Below are 16,628 nucleotides of genomic sequence, written 5' to 3' on the forward strand. Positions count from 1 at the left end.
GTCTTTATTTTCAAGGCCCTTCACAACTTATCTCCACCCTAGCTATCATCTCTCATTGACTCTCAATATGTCAACTCATGCCTCCAATTGGCCAATGATGTCAGTCTCCGTTGCCCACTTGTTAAAATTTTAAAACAAGCACCTTTGTGCTATCTCCCAGGCTGCCCTTCCTGGTTGGAAGGAGCTCCCCATAAACATTTGAAAAGGTACCTCCTTATCTTCCTGCAAATATCTCTTTAAAACTCTCTTTCGCCATGTTGACTGCAGCATCTTCAGTGGTAAGACTGATGGTGTACTGATACCACTCCCTATTACGCTGAATGTTTCCTCTTGCTGCCTGGGCTAGTTCTGTATCTCTGTCTGTCTCTTGTTTTATTCTTAGATTGCAAACTCCTTGGTGCAGGGACTGTATGTTTATTCTGTGTTTGTACAGCATGTGCATGATGGGTTCTCCAAGTGCTTGCTCATGTCCATTCCGTTGTAGGTGTGTGCGCTTGCCACATGCATCAATGCCAGAAGTTTTTCCCTCAGTGGTATCCACAGGGGGCTGGCTCTGGCGCCCTCTGCAGTGGCACCCATATGGCGTGGTATATGGGGCTCCACCGGCCCCTCCCCCCCTCAGTTTCTTCTTACCGCCAGTGATGGTGCTGGAATATCTCCTTGCCTCGGAGCTTTCTCCTCTCAGCTGCTCGCTGGGATACTTCCGTGTATATAGTCATTGAAAAGTTAATAGTTTTAGTAGTTTAGTGTTAGCTGTAGTCCCAGATGGGACTTAGCCTAGGGACAGGGCATGCCCAAGTCCCCAGGCTTCAAACCCAGTGACTGTTGCAGAAAACTCATGCCAGTCAGTGATCCTCACAGTAGCTGTTTGAGGTGCTTGGAGGAAATCCACCTCAGCAACAAGTGTCACATTTGTAAAAGTTTTAAACCTTGGACCGAAAAGGAGCGGGACATTTGCCTCCAAGCACTCCTTATAGAGTTGGCACTTACACTGACTCCAGATCAGACACTGCTCCTAGCACTGTGGCCACGGTGCAGAGTGTGCCGCCGGCGCCAACTGAGGACCGGCATCAATCCCCCTCCCCAGTTACCGGCTAGAAAGCAAACAAAGGCTGGGAGGAGAGCTTCTCCTGCATTTCATAAAAGGAAGGAGATGGCCAGGGGAGAGCAAAGACCCGCGAGGGGCAGCTCTTCACCTCTGGATGGAGGTCGGGCCCCAGCTCCTGCTGAGTGTGCTAGCCCACTCCAGGACCCACCCTGGGAAAAGGCAGAGGCATTCAGTACCTGGTGGTGCCATCCACCTCGGAGCCCTTTCAGGACACGAAGGACATTTTGTCCATACCGGTGCCACCCACACCGGCCACAGAGGTGCCCAGATCCAGGGGAAAACCTGCCTGGGGACCCTTCCAATGGTCCCCATCAGTGTGGCACCAATCCTCACCGCAGGGATTGTCCCACCAGTGCTCACAGAGCCACCATGCCCTGGTCGTGGATTGGCCCACTCATCACAGTCCACGGCGTCTGTCCCCGGACTCCGGGAAGCACTCCTCGGGCTCAGGGAGATGATCGCCAGTGGAATGGCGCAGACCTGCAGACGTGCGTCACCCATCCCTGGTGCCAGAAATGCCCAAGCCACTCTCTATGTTTGGCATTGCTCTGGTGGTTCAACCTGCTGGTCCACAGAGCCGCATTACCAGTTGCCAGAATGCCAGTATGGTTCACTCTGGGTGTGCTGACAGTCCCCTACTCACCCCTGTTGCCACTCGATGGACTGCTCGCTAAGTGTCAGGCATAGATTGCCGGGTTACCATCGCTGATTTGCCAAATGGCACTATCAGTCACCAAAATTTTAGTGCCGAGGGTCACTGCTCTCATGGAAATCTTCAGCAGAGCTCCAGGGTTGGCATCGACGGGACCGGGGTAGACAGACAGTCTCATCATCATCCTGGTCTCCGGGACATGGAGCTTCCTCCTTGGGCTCCAATAGCGAGGAAGAGTCCCTACCAGCGGGTCAAGGCCACCCATCAGAGGTACTGTTTTCCCCCACAGCACCTCCTAGTGCAGTGTGGCCTCAGGGCCAGTGGCCTGCCCCCTGGCACCTCTGGTAAACATCCTGGGGGTTTTCACAGCCCTTGCAGGGGCATAGGTTGGTCTCAGGGGCATCAGACAAGCAGTCGGTGATGGTCTCCCACCTGCCCCCCCAACACAGATGTAACCCTAGAGAGAACCCCACAATCACTCGGCCACAGTGGAGGTGCCCATACAGGAGATGACCGAGGTGGCAGAACTGCCAGTGCCCGCCTCCTCTTCATGCTCGCCTGAAAAGGCGATTACGGGGTCCTCTCACCCAGTGCCTCAGGATGACACCCAGACTCATCAAGAGCTCTTAAAAAGGGTCACTTCAAACCTGGGGCTTGAAGATGAAGAGTTGGTGGAACCCTCAGACTGCCTCTTCAACGTGCAGAGTTCGGTGGCCCCTGCCAGTGACATTGCCCGTGCATGAGGGAGTGGCAAAAATTACTCAGACTTGGTGGCAGAAGTTTTCATCATTGCCCTCCATTTCCAAGAGGGCAGAGCATAAATACTATGTCCCGGCTAAGGGGTATGAATATTTGTATGAGCATCCTGCCCTAAGTTCTCTGGTTGTGTCCACAGTCAATGAGCATGACAGACAGGACCAATCCCAAAACACCCAGAAACAAAGAGGCTCAATCTCTTTGGAAGAAAAGTTTATTTGACTTCCAGCCTCCAGCTGCGAGTGGCCAATCACCAGGCCTTACTTGATGATGATGATTATTTTAACATCTGGAAATCCAAGGCCAAGTTCTTGGACTCGCTGCCATAGGACCCCAAGAAGGAATTCCTGGCTATTCTCGAGGAGGGAAAAGAAGTGACAAGGGCAGCCCTCCAAGCGGCCTCAAATGCAGCGGACTCTGCAGTCCGAACCATGGCCTTGGCCATCTCCATGAGGTGGGCGTCCTGGTTACAGTCATCGGGCCTTTCAATGGAGGTTCAGCAGTCCATCCAAGACCGCCATTGACGGCCTGGCATTGTTCTCTGAGCAAACAGACACACAACTGCATGGTCTGAAAGTCTCCAATGCAACCCTGTGCACCCTGGGCCTCTATGCCCCAGGGCCGGCTAGGAAGTGGTTCAATCCAGAACAGAGCCAGAGGTTTGGAAGTCAACCTCAGTTACAGCCCTACCGTAAGAAGGGCAAGACCTATAAGTGCCAGCAAGGCCACCAGCCAGCATCCTCTGCTCAGTCGAGCTCCACATGTAGCCAACAGGGTGGTAAGCGGGCATTTTGAGGGTATGCTTGAGGGCGACCTTCCAGCCTGTGTCTTGGATCCTGCTTCCCAGCTTTTCTCCAACCTCCTGTCCCATTTTCTCCCTGCCTGGGCCTCCATAACGTCAGACCAATGGGTCCTCAGCACTGTGGGTCAGTATACCCTTCAATTTATTTCTGTCCCCCCGCTTACTCCTCCTCGCCATCCCTCTTCAGGGACTCCTCTCTCACGAAAGCATGCTCGCTCAGGAGGTGCAGGGCCTTCTGCAGGTGGGAACTGTGGAGGAAGTCCCCCAAAATTTCAGAGGCAAGGGGTTTTATTCCTGTTATTTTTTAATCCCACAGGCCAAGGGGGGTCTAAGACCCATCCTGGACCCTTGTGACCTCAACAAATATCTCAAAAAGTTGAAATTTTGAATGGTGTCTCTGGTTTCCATCATCCCTTGGATCCGAAGAGACTGGTACGCCACCCTCAGTTTGAAGGACACATACTACTTCCATGTATTGATATTCCACGGACACAGACATTTCCTGCGCTTCACGTTGCAGACCGCCCATTACCAGTTTACAGTTCTCCCTTTTGGCCTGGCAACAGCCCCGAGCGTGTTTACCAAGTGCATGATCAGTGATCAGATCAAATGTAGCTTCTATGTTACCTTCTGTATCTTTGGTTATCCTTTGAGTGGATAAGTAATATATCCTAGTGAGGTATGTGCATTCAAACCCTTTGAAATTAGAGGTATAGATTCTCTAAAGTCCTTGCTACAGATAAATCTACATTAAAACAAATATATAGCAGTTGTGTTAACTATAGCTTCTAAATTATTAAAAATGTTGAATTGTAGAGTTTAAGGCCAGAAGGGACCCCCAGATCATCTAGTCTGAGCTCTTGTATAACACAGGCCCCCAATACCACCCAGTACCCACATATTAAACTGGATATGTGGGTTGAATAAAACAAACACATTCAGTCAGTCTTGTATGGACAGGGTGAGATTAATGTGGGATCACGAAGGAATTTCTCAAGTCCCTCTACGTTTATTGGCAGGAAGCATGTTTTTTCCACTTCTTCTCTCTGTACCATTGCATAGGGATCAACTGTTAGGATCAGGCTGGTCTAACCCACAAAACTGATTTGCTGCAGAAATTGGTGGAACTTGATACATCTGGCCATTGTCTTTTGTGTTTCTTTGTATGTAATTAAATCTCTATTATTGCTGTAATCTTTGTGTTCATCTTAAACTACGGGTTTTTTTACTTGCATTATATTACATTGTATATGATTAATTACAGTTGGTAAGAGAAGGCGTTGAAGCAAGGGAGCCAAAATCCAGCCCACACTTCAAAAGGAATGGTGTAATAACATGATGTGAGCATCTTTTCATCAGGTTAACCTAAAAAATACATATTGCATTTGCCAAAGATAGTCCCACTGGGTGAAACTCATCCTCTGTTACCCCGATATTACTATTACTACTTCTGTAGTACTGCACTACTTGGGTAACGCTTTAGGTATTCAAAGGGTTGTATGGCCATTAACTACTTAATCCTCACAACATCCCAATGAGATAAGTAGATATGTAGTGTTATCTCCATTTTGCAAATGGAAAAATCTAGGCAGAGAGGTGAAGGAACTTGCCAAAGGCTACACAACCAGTCAGTAGTGGAGCCAAAATTAGAGCCCTAGAATGCCTAAAGCAGAGTGAAATTTGGAATTTCTGTTCTGCAGGAGACTGTGATATTTCAACATTTGTTTTAATCCCAAATAGGGCTGAAACGTGGAGATATTTGTTCTTTGCAGTGGTAAATAGTCCAAAAAAATTGATTCAGAAATGTTGCAGTATTTTGTTTCAATGGATTCAGCTGAAAAAGAACATTGACATTCTGAAATAGGTAGCTTGGTCAGAAGGGAGCCTGCATCACACGAGGGGAGATGTCTTTCTACAGGGAGGCCAGTCCACGGGAGAGAATTAAAACTGCCATGAGCCAATGTATACAATAGGAAATGCAGTTGAATATTGAACTGACTTGAAATGCTTAGGTTAGTTCAACAAAATGAAATATTCTGATCTGGGTTGAACTGACCCAAAGCAAAATATATTTTTTTCTGGCAGAAAATCAAAATTTGGGGGTAAGATTGAAATTTTCCCTGGGGGTTAGGGAGAGGGAGAAGTAGATTTCAATTTTGCGGAAACTGCATTTTTTTCAACAAATTGTTCTGACAGAAAATTCCCAGCTAGCTATACTTCCAACTCTGTGCTTGTTCCTCATTAAAATTGGGGTTTATTAGGGTTTCTTCTGATAATGGGCATGCCTTTTTAATTGACTGGGAACCCAGTACTGCAGTCTTCATTAAGGCAAAACTCTTGAAGTCAAATCAGCTAAATGCTGCAGAACTGGTCCCTAGAAATATAAGATGCTCATTATCTTATACACCAAGGATGGGCAAACTTTTTGGCCTGTGGGCCACATCTGGGAATAGAAATTGTATGGTGGTCCATGAATGCTCACAAAATTGGGATTGGGGTGTGGGCTCCAGGGTGAGGTCAGAAATGGGGAAATCAGGGTGAGGGAGGGGGCTCTGGGTTGGGGCAGGGGAGAAGAGGGTGAGGGCTCCAGCTGGGGGTGCGGGCTCTGGGGTGGAGCTGGGGATGAGGATTCTGCGGTATGAGAGGGTACTCTAGGCTGGGACTGAGGGGTTCTGAGGGTGGGAAGGGGATCAGGGCTGGGTCAGGGGGTTGGGGTGCGTGAAGGGGTGCAGGTTCCAGTTGGGGATGCAGCAGGGGTAACTTAAAGGACTTGCCGGTAATCCAGAGTCCTGTGGAGAGGGAGGGGCCTCAACTGGAAGAGGCGTGGCCTCTATTGGAAGAGGTGGGGCTTTTAAATCCCAGGGCTTTTAAATCAGGATTTAAAGGGCTCAGGGATTCAGCTGAAGCTAGAGGCTGGGCCCTTTAAATCACCCCCAGAGCTACCAGCTGCAGAGGTGGCTGGGAGCCCAGGGGTTTGGGCAGGGGTGAAAGTAATTTACATTTCTTACCCATATGGTCCAATCACAAGCAACCCACCTCTCCTACGTACTTCATGGATTGCTCCCATTGCATGACATAGATAGAGAAAATAAAGCAACTATTACTACTACCAGTAATATCTGTAATAAAACTTTACTATTGGAATAAGCCTGAAAAAGTGAAAACTCACTGTCACATTTTTCTCCGTGTCTTCCCTCCTCCTCCAGTCAGGCTGCGGACACTAGGCTCCGTGCTTTCTCCCTGCCTGGCACCGAGCAGCAGCTGCAGGGGCTTCCCTCTAGCTTGCAGCAGGGAAACTGGCTGAGGCAGGGAGAAGCCTGCCTCCTGCATAAGAACAGTTTAAACTCAGCTGTTCATGGTGCGGTTCAGTAACATTTCAAAGAGAATCTGCGAGCAGTTTGGACATCACAACCATGATCCTCTGCTGGGGAGGGAGTTGGATAGTTTTGAACTTGGAAATGGTTCCTGATTTTGATTGTGTTTTTTGTGTATAGGAGATCCCCTCATCCCAGGGGCAGAAAAGAACTGCCCCTGCCATGGTCACACACACCCTCCTCCTCCCCCGCCCCCACAACAACTGGGAGTGAAATTAACAAGGATGCCAGAAACTGTGCAGGGAACAGCTGAGTTTAAACTGTTCTTATGCAGGCAGCAGCAGCAGACATCTCAGCCAGGATCCCTACTGCAAGCTAAAGCCTAGAGGAGAACCCCTGCTGGGGAGGGGGGAGAGGAATGCAGAGACTTGTCTGCAGCCTGATTGGAGGAGGGGGAGGGAGGAGACGAGAAACCAATGTGACAGTGGGTTTTCCCCTTCCACCTGCTTTTATTAGCTCTGGATTTAAGCTGTGCAGCCAAATGCTTGTATTTGTTGTGTATATTAGTATTGGAGAGAGATCCCCTCTTCCCTGGGGGCAGACAAGGACTGCCACTACCATGGTCAAACATACCCTCCACACTCCCCCCAGGTACTGTGAGTGAAATTAACAAGGATGCCAGAAACCACTCCTTACCCCGAGGGCTGAACCATTCAGGGAACAGTTGAGTTTAAACTATTCTTATGTAGGGGGCAGGCTTCTCCCTCCCTCAGCCAGTCTCCTTTTCTTACCGGTCCTCCGCACCAGCCCGTACTGGCTTACTTTCACTTCTGGGGTGCAGGCACTGGGGTGGGGCTGGGGATGAAGGTTTTGGGGTGCAGAACGGTGCTCCGAGTTGGGATTGAGAGGTTGGAGGGCAGGAGGGGGATCAGGGCTGTGGTAAATGGGGCATGGAGAGAGGCTCAGGGGTGCAGGCTCTGGGCAGTGCTTACCTCAAGCAACTCCTGGAAGCAGCGGCATGTCACTTCTCCGGCTCCTATGTGGAGACGAGGCCAGGCAGCTCTTTGCGCTGCCCTGCCTGCAGGTACTGCCCCTTCAGCTCCCATTGGAGCACCAGAGGGAGCCATTGGAGCTGGGCCATTGGAGTGTGTAGGAACCGGAAGGGGGCCATGCCACTGCTCCCCAGCGGGAGGTCGAGGGCTGCTTAAAATGGCTGGCAAGCCAGATCCAGCCTGCAGGCCGTAGTTTGTCCACCCCGTTATACCCTGTAAAACCTGTATTAAGAGATCACTCTTCTTTGTCAATCTCTGTTTTGAAAGACTACCCCTCCCCAAAGTATTCCAAACATCATAAGTGTTCTGCTTGCTCTTAAGTAGACAGTAAGCTTTGTTACAACATTTCTTGGCCCTTTGATACGCTTTACTTTCTGTACATAATGTGTGGACCTTCAAAATGATTCTGTGAAATAATGTATTTGAACTTTCCATGGGTTTTTAGGAGCTGAAGGTTGGGCCATATATCATTTGTAAGGTCATTTCTTCTTAGGATTTACAATCAAATCTCAGATTTTATCTATCTCCTTAATGTCGCAAGGTATCAATGATCTCCACACAGGCAATATGTAGGCCTTTTTTTTGTAGATGTGCTAGAAGTGTAGTAATAAACTCCGTGAGTAGAATTCACTAATTTAAAAATGTATGTATTAGTGAATATACACATTCATTGACTGGGTCAATCTATTATTTTTAAAATAACCATCCAGAGCATATTGTAGCCTAATTTACGGCCATCAATCTACAATCCTTACTCAGGCGAACCTCCCATTGAAGCTAATGGAGGGTTTGACCGAATAAGGACCACAAGATCAGATCCTAAATAGTTATTTACTGCCTGTATTCTATAATAAAAATGTGGATATGCAGATGTCTTTGAAATGACATGACAATATTCCCATATGTATTACTGTGGGTCTCCTAACCAAGGGTGGATTAAGGGATAATCCAGCTGCTTCATACTGAGATTCCAGTTTAAAGCCAATCATGCAGTATTAAGCTCCACAAGTTTGCTACAAAATTGAATGAGAGGTCAATGGCTTTAAATTACATTTTAAAATGTAAACATGAAGGTGGGGGAATGGCACGGTATGCTTCTAATTTTAGATTTTGACGTTTATGAGCCGTTGATGATGATTGTATTTTGTAAGGAAGAATAGATTTTCGAAATGGCAAGCCCAGAAAAACTACCGAGAGATTACTATTAAAAAGTCATAATTTGCCAGTAGTTACTACACAGCAGTATCTGACATGCTGCAGTTATTTACTGTTCTAAATTTAGAAAACATATATAGTGTCTTAAACAGCATGTTAGCTGCACAATTGGGTTGGATGTTGACCATGCTGGCAGTGGTTTTCTGAAACACTTCACATGTTAGCATGTGTTGATCCTGCTGGGAAGTGGGTTCTGCTGACTCACTGAGACAGGGGGCTTGTTTCTCCACCTAGATAGAAGAGGAGTGTGAGTGGCTTTCTAGAGAAATTAAAGGGACCAAAATATAGGATGGGGCTGGGCAGTCTCTCTACACCAATGGTTTTCAACCTTTTTTCATTTGCAGAACCCTAAACATTTTCAAATGGAAGTTACAAGGAGTTCGGTGTCACCTTAAAGACTAACAGATTTATTAAGCTTTTGTGGGTAAAAAACCTTTCTTCTTCAGATGCAAATGGAAGTGCGGACCCCTTTGGAAATCTTAGACATAAGCTCTGGACCCTCAGAGGTCTGCAGACCATGGGTTGAAAACCACTGTTCTACGGTAATGACAATCTTTCGTGGACTCCTTAGACATAGTCTGTGGACCCTGAGGGGTCCATAGACCCCAGCTGAAAAACACTGCTCTAAGCTTTGGGGGGGTGGGGAGGGGGTGGAGAGGGCTTGCACTAAAAACTTCATTATCATATCCCTAAATGTTTTGTTCATAAAGCCATATCTCAGGAGAGGGTTGAGTGTTTGACTGTACGCAATATATTTTAGAGCAGGTTGAGAAACAGGACTGTAAACAGTTGGCTATCAGAAAGTGTGTGTGTGTGTGTGTGTGTGAGAGAGAGAGAGAGAGAGCATAATCTGCTCTATCCAGAGTGACAGCATATTGTACATGTGCCATCACATCAAAATACTGCGGGTAGGTGTTATTTTAAGCTTGCTGGCCTTGACCAGGTCAGCTGTTCAAGCGATCTAAAGAGAGAAGCATCTGGTAAAATAAATTTTTGCGATATAGCATTCATGTGTCACATTATAATAAATGATTAAATCAGAGAATCATAGAATATCAGAGTTGGAAGGGACCTCAGGAGGTCATCTAGTCCAACCCCTTGCTCAAAGCAGAACCAATCTCCAACTAAATCATCTCAACCAGGGCTTTGTCAAGCCTGACCTTAAAAACCTCTAAGGAAAGAAATTCCACCACCTCCCTAGGTAACCCATTCCTAAACCTCCCCCACTGCAACTTGAGACCATTACTCCTTGTTCTGTCACCTGGTACCACTGAGAACGGTCTAGATCCATCCTCCTTGGAACCCCCTTTCAGGTAGTTGAAAGTAGCTATCAAATCCCTCCCTCATTCTTCTGTTTGCAGACTAAATAATCCCAGTTCCTTCAGCCTTTCCTCATAAGTCATGTGCTCCAGCCCCCTAATCATTTTTGTTGCCCTCCGCTGGATTCTTTCCAATTTTTCCACATCCTTCTTGTAGTGTGGGGCCCAAAACTGGACACAGTACTCCAGATGAGGCCTCACCAATGCCAAATAGAGGAGAATGATCATGTCCCTTTATCTGCTGTCAATACCCCTACTTATACAGCCCAAAATGTCATTAGCCTTCTTGGCAACAAGGGCACACTGACTCATATCCAGCTTCTTGTCCATTGTAACCCCTAGGTCCTTTTCTGCAGAACTGCTGCCTCCCCACTTGGAATGGGGAGAGGGATTATTAATAGGCTACTGAAAATTATTTTTTCTGTGAATTTATGAAATGTTAATGTTTGGAGTCATCTGATCTCAGACCATTTCCCCACATCACAGCGTGCACCCATGGTCCATGTAGGAATAGGAAGTTAGCATTAGTTATGTAGGTGTGATGGGGAGGCATGTGTGCAGTGTATAAGCTGTCCTTGCTAGCACCTGCTGTGCTTTTCCCGTGCGCTACTTCTTCAGTGTACACCTGCCATTCCATGGTGCTACAAAAGGTTCAGGAAGTGAAGGTGGGAGCTGTGACACTGCTTCTCAGCACTAGCTCAGAGAATTAAAGGGATGGTCCCACTTAAGGGCTTCTGAACCCTAGGAAGAAATGAAGGGCAGGGTGGAGGAGGAGAGCAAAACAGCTGCAATGGCCTAGTGCAACTTGACTTTTTAAACAGCTAGCTAACCCTTCTCTAACTTAGCTGTTTCTAGAGATGTCACTTCTTTGTGGCTGAACTATAATTCTTCTTTTTCAAAATCTGGCTCTTTTTAAACACATGAAATTTACTGGATCAGTACATAGTGACATTAGTAAAAACTCAATTTTCTTTGCACAAGTTTCCTAATGTACTGCACCAACCGCAGAATGGCAAATTTTGCATCTATAAAATATTCTCTGTACCTTTAAAATACTACCAATGTTTATGTTTGCATGGCAGAAGGTCGCAAAGATACTTTAAAAGATTCCATAAACACAATTTAAATACAAGAAATGGCTGAGGCTGTGAAACAAACTGACAAAACCCAGAAAAGATTTGGTCTGCGTAATATTTTTGTGAATAAGTAATTTAGTAGAAAGATTCTACAAATGTAAAACTAACACCTGGAAAATGTTATTTCTGGTATCCAACATGTTACTCAGCGCCATGGTAAGCTCTGCTTATGGGGGACAGGGCTAGGATTGGATTGGTTAGAGTTCGATTGAATCCATTCTGTGTAGTCATGCTGTAGCATTGGTAAAGCCATATTAAATCCATTGCTGGGAAACCTCAGTCCTTTGCATGGATTGTGCACAGTATTTTGTTTGGATCCTGTATCATTTTTATTTGTAATAAATGTACTTTAGCAGAGATTGAATCCAATGTGTGTTGTTTTGGATTCACTTTTGTCGTATTCAGTGTGTATATATTAAAAAAAAATCTCTACAAGATTGTTGAAAAGATACTGGTCAAGATTTTCAAAAGTGACTAGTAATTTTGTGTCCTTGAGAGTGCTTAAAAGGTCATGATTTTCAGAAAACACTGACTATATATCTGAACATCAGTGCCCTTTAAGGTGATTCAAGTTGAACACCCAAAATCCCTATTCACTCTTGAAAAATTTGACCAGTTTATTTTCATCAGTTGCTTTAATGATAAATATACAACTTGCTGTCTATGTTATCGATGTTAAAATATTTCTTGGAGAAAATTTTTGGATATTAAATAAATTCCATTTTAATTCTTCCCTCAACTTACTTGGAATATTCTTTTTTTTACCCAGAAACTATCCTATATGAAAGAAGCAATGGACGGGTGAGTATTTACACTGCCCTGCGCTTTATACTATCTGGTAACAGCCATAAAGCTGAGTTGTGACATTTTGTAACTCTTTCTCTCGTTCTGGTTTCTCGCTAGTGCCTGCAGCGATTGGTCCTGTGGGTAAGTCATTTTTACTTTTTAAAGCTTGTGGCCAGATCCTGCTTAATTTAGTTTACACACTGCAGATTTTGTTGTTAGTCTTAAGTGATAAAGGGTGAAATTCACCCTAGTGCAGAGGTTTCAGAAGGACTTTAGTAGTATGGGGATCACTTGTGAAAGCAACAGCCAGAGTGTCCCAGCATGGTCGGCATGCTCAGAGCATCTTAGCCGGCCTAGTAAAGGGCCTGGATTTTTGCTTGAATGAGCACAATACTTAGTTGTGTCCAGCCAGGCAAATGTACAGTCTTTACCAGAGAGGTGAAGAGATTAGTGCAGGATCTGAACTGGGGAATGAGCCATGTCAGTGTGGCCTGTTTTTGTAGCATAGTACTCTGGCCAGTGGAGCCCTTCATGCTGGGAGACTTGAAACTCTAGAGATGGCTCTGGCACCCTTGAAAATTGGATCCATTAACGTTCTGTTTAATATTTTTATATATGTTTAAAATGCCATAAGAGATGTGCTCTAAGTATGTTATTACAGAGAAATTAGCTGCATGGCTTCCGTTGATTTTAATGGGGGGATCTCTCACTTAAAACTCTGTGTAATACTAATGACATTTTATGGTAAATATAAATAGTGCACATGATGGGGAAATGAGTCACTGAAAAGACTTTTTAAAAACTAAGGTAATTGTTCTCATAAAGATGGCATAATCACAGTATCACACATAAAAATGTAATAACACAGAGGTGAATATAATGGCAGGACTTAAACTAAAAATGAAAGTCTCTACATTCAAAGAACTCCGCCCCCCCCCCCCCCCCCGGTGCACTTGGCTGCTCTGACATACACCCCATAAAAATTAATTGACTTCAGTGATGTTTCAGGAGCTGTACATCTGTTCAGAATTTGCTTGCCATCCTGCTTTCCCTTGTGCCACTGAAGATTTCATTTTTGTAAAACAAATATTCTGGCCAATTTAATTTATTTGAGGCATCTTAAGCTTTGTGGGCCTGATTTTTTTCTCACTGACATCAGTTTTATCCCAACGTAGCTCTTATGTTAATGGAATAACTTCTGATTTACACTTGCCTGAAAAAGTTCAGAATCAGGTAATAGGATTTGTCTCAATTTGAAGGTTGGAAGTTTTAGGGAAAAATAAACTGCATGGGAAGGTTTGATTTAAAAGAAATTAAAAATCTCTTCATAATAATTGCTCTACAAAACTGTACTAAATGCAGAGAAATGTGACAGGACTAGAAATAACTATAATGAAATAGGGTTAAATCCTGCCCTGGGATACACGAATCCATGCACGGTGATGACTTCTGCCTCACACTGCTTGTTGCTGAGGGCAGAAAGGAGTGCGTAATGTTTTGTTTAATGTGAACTTTACACTAACAGCTGCCTTAAGCAGCACTCTGTGACACAGGCATTGTAAAGGAGACTGATAACCAGCTGGCTAGCTAATACAATTGAGTGCATCAGATGGATTTACTGTGTCTCGTTTAAAGTAGGTGTACTAAACATGTTGCAGTCAACCCAGTGTAAATTACTCTGAGAATAAATGGACACAAATCAGACGTCAAGAATTACAACATTCAAAAACCAGTTGGAGAACACTTCAGTCTCCCTGGCCACTCGATTACAGACCTAAAAGTTGCAATATTACAACAAAAATCTCCAAAAACAGACTCCAATAAGAGACTGCTGAATTGGAATTAATTTGTAAACTGGACACCATTAAATTAGGCTTGAATAAAGACTGGGAGTGGATGGGCCATTACACAAAGTAAAACTATTTCCCCATGTTTATTTCCCCCCACTACTGCTCCTCACACCTTCTTGTCAACTGCTGGAAATGGGCCATTTTGATTACCACTACAAAAAGCTTTTTTTCTCTCCTGCTGCTAATAGCTCACCTGAACAGATCACTCTCGTTATAGTGTGTATGGTAACACCCATTGTTTCATGTTCTCTGTGTGTGTGTGTATATATATAATCTTCCTACTGTATTTTCCACTGCATACATGTGATGAAGTGGGACTGTAGCCCACGAAAGCTTATGCTCAAATACATGTATTAGTCTCTAAGGTGCCACAAGTACTCCTGTTCTTTTTACTCTGAGGCTGTTCACAGCAGAAACTTAGAGTTGGCTTTCTCATGTCTCTTATTGGAATCAGTGGAGTGTTCTCCTTTTGCACTTTCTTTATTTAACTTTCTTTTTTAACATTTTAACTCTACAACATTCCACCCCTCCCTCAAATTTGTAGTTTACTTTGCATTTGGAGATGATGCAATGTATTGACACTTAGTCTGGCAGAACAAAAATGTGATGTAAGAATAAAGTCAACTAACTACTAGGTCAGTGCTTCCCAAACTTGTTCTGCTGCTTGTGTAGGGAGAGCCCCTGGTGGCCTGGGCCAGTTTGTTTACCTGTTGCGCCAGCAGGTTTGGCTGATCGTGGCTCCCAGTGGCCGCGGTTCACTGCTCCAGGCCAATGGGAGCTGCTGGAAGCCGCGCGGGCTGAGGGACACACTGGCCGCTGCTTCCAGCAGCTCCCATTGGCCTGGAGCAGCGAACCGCAGCCACTGGAAGCCACAATCATCCGAACCTGCGGACGCAGCAGGTAAACAAACCGGCCCAGGCCACCAGGGGCTTTCTCTGGACAAGCAGCAGAACAAGTTTGGGAACCACTGTACTAGGTGATAATGTGAAGGGGAACATATTTGAATTTGTCTTTGGAATTTGTCTTAGACAGATCTATTGTGGACCAGGTGTCAGCAGGAAGAGATTCACTATAATATACTTCAGTATATTCAAAATCTACAAAACCCTGGAATTAGGAATGGGGTTTGTGATTCAATCCCATCTCAAAACACACAATTTCTCTTCACATTCTCCATATGCCTATTGTATTGCATTGTATTGTATTAATCATGGAGATATTTTCAACCAATGTTGGTTGGCTTTCCATTGGTCACAAGACAAAAAATGGCTTTTGCTCTTGACCTCTGAAAAGTGGGCCATGATTTAGCCTGGACACTCACTGACATTTGATGTGAACGCTCAGATGAAGAGGCAGGATAGCATTGTATCCAGCTCCTATAAGCATCTAACAAGAAGAGCTGATCACCTCCCACTGCAGAGACAAATGGGGTGCCTCCACTGATGTCTCCCACTGAAGGCACAAGCTGGCTGGCTCTCCTGATGACTTCTGCACATAAGGAGCTAAGTGGTTATTTTGGGAGTCCTTAGTGGTCCTTTAGGAAGAGCAGATTCCCTAACCCTCTCCAGTCTTCAGAAGTAGTCAGCAGGCAGACTCAATCTTGCCTGCAGAGGGGAACTGTTGTTCTGTGCAAGTCCTTTGTGCAAAACTAGGGTCCTACCAAATTCATGGCCAAGAAAAATGCGTCACGGACCATGAAATCTGGTCTCCCTCTGTGAAATCTGGTCTTTTGTGTGCTTTCAGATTTCATGGGGGAAACCAATGTTTCTCAAATTGGGAGCCTTGACCCAAAGGGGAGTTGCAGGGGGGTTGCAAGGTTATTTTAGGGGGGATAGTGGTATTGCCACCCTTACTTCTGCGCTACTTCAGAGCTGGGTGGCTGGAGAGGGGCAGCTCTTGGCTGGGCACCCAGATCTGAAGGCAGCTCCCTGCCAGCAGCAGCATAGAAATAAGGGTGGAAATACCATACCATGCCATCGTTACTTCTGCGCTGCTACTGGCGGTGGAGCTGCCTTCAGAGCTTGGCTCCTGGCCTGCAGCCACCACTCTCCAGCTGTCCAGCTCTCAAGGCAGTGCTGCCACCAGCAGCAGCACAGAAGTAAGTGTAGCAATACCACAACACCCCCTACAATAACCATGTGACCACCCTCCCCCACAATTCCCTTTTGGGTAAGGACTCCTACAGTTACAATACAATGACATTTCAGATTTAAATAGCTGAAATCATGAATTTATGATTTTTAAAATCCTATGACCTTGAAAGGGACCAAAATGGACTGTGAATTTGGAAGGGCCCTATCCATAATGTTTTCTGCTCAAAGGTCTTGTGCTGTGGCTGAGGTACCAGCCCCAGTGTTGTTGGCTATTGTCCCACATTTCTCTCTATTGATCCCAGGCTCAGCAGATGTTTTGAGTTAACTTTCATACATATAGGGGGGCCGGTAACCTGCCTCAGGTCAGGTGTACCTAGTGTAAACCTACAGAGCAGCTATAGAGCGTTCACTATGTAGTTTTAATGGATCATATTGCTAAGTCCCTGCATTGTGATACAAATGTATATTTGCTGTGTTAAGTCTGTTTCTGGGCAGACATATGTGTCAGGATATTTCTGAGGTTTGCTTGCTTGGTTGGTTTCTTG

General features: G+C 45.4%; 1 protein-coding gene across 1 annotated transcript in view; it reads left to right on the plus strand.

Moving 5' to 3' along the window:
* Positions 1–16,628, plus strand: part of IMPG2 (interphotoreceptor matrix proteoglycan 2) — a 106,401-nt gene that overhangs the window by 42,458 nt on the left and 47,315 nt on the right. Inside the window, exons 5-7 of the mRNA XM_030582514.1 lie at positions 9,346–9,441; positions 12,124–12,155; positions 12,258–12,281. Of these exons, the coding sequence (XP_030438374.1) occupies positions 9,346–9,441; positions 12,124–12,155; positions 12,258–12,281 (152 nt within the window). The remainder of the gene's footprint in view (positions 1–9,345; positions 9,442–12,123; positions 12,156–12,257; positions 12,282–16,628) is intronic.

This window comes from Gopherus evgoodei, chromosome 1 (assembly GCF_007399415.2).
Source record: "Gopherus evgoodei ecotype Sinaloan lineage chromosome 1, rGopEvg1_v1.p, whole genome shotgun sequence".
NCBI lineage: Eukaryota > Metazoa > Chordata > Testudines > Testudinidae > Gopherus > Gopherus evgoodei.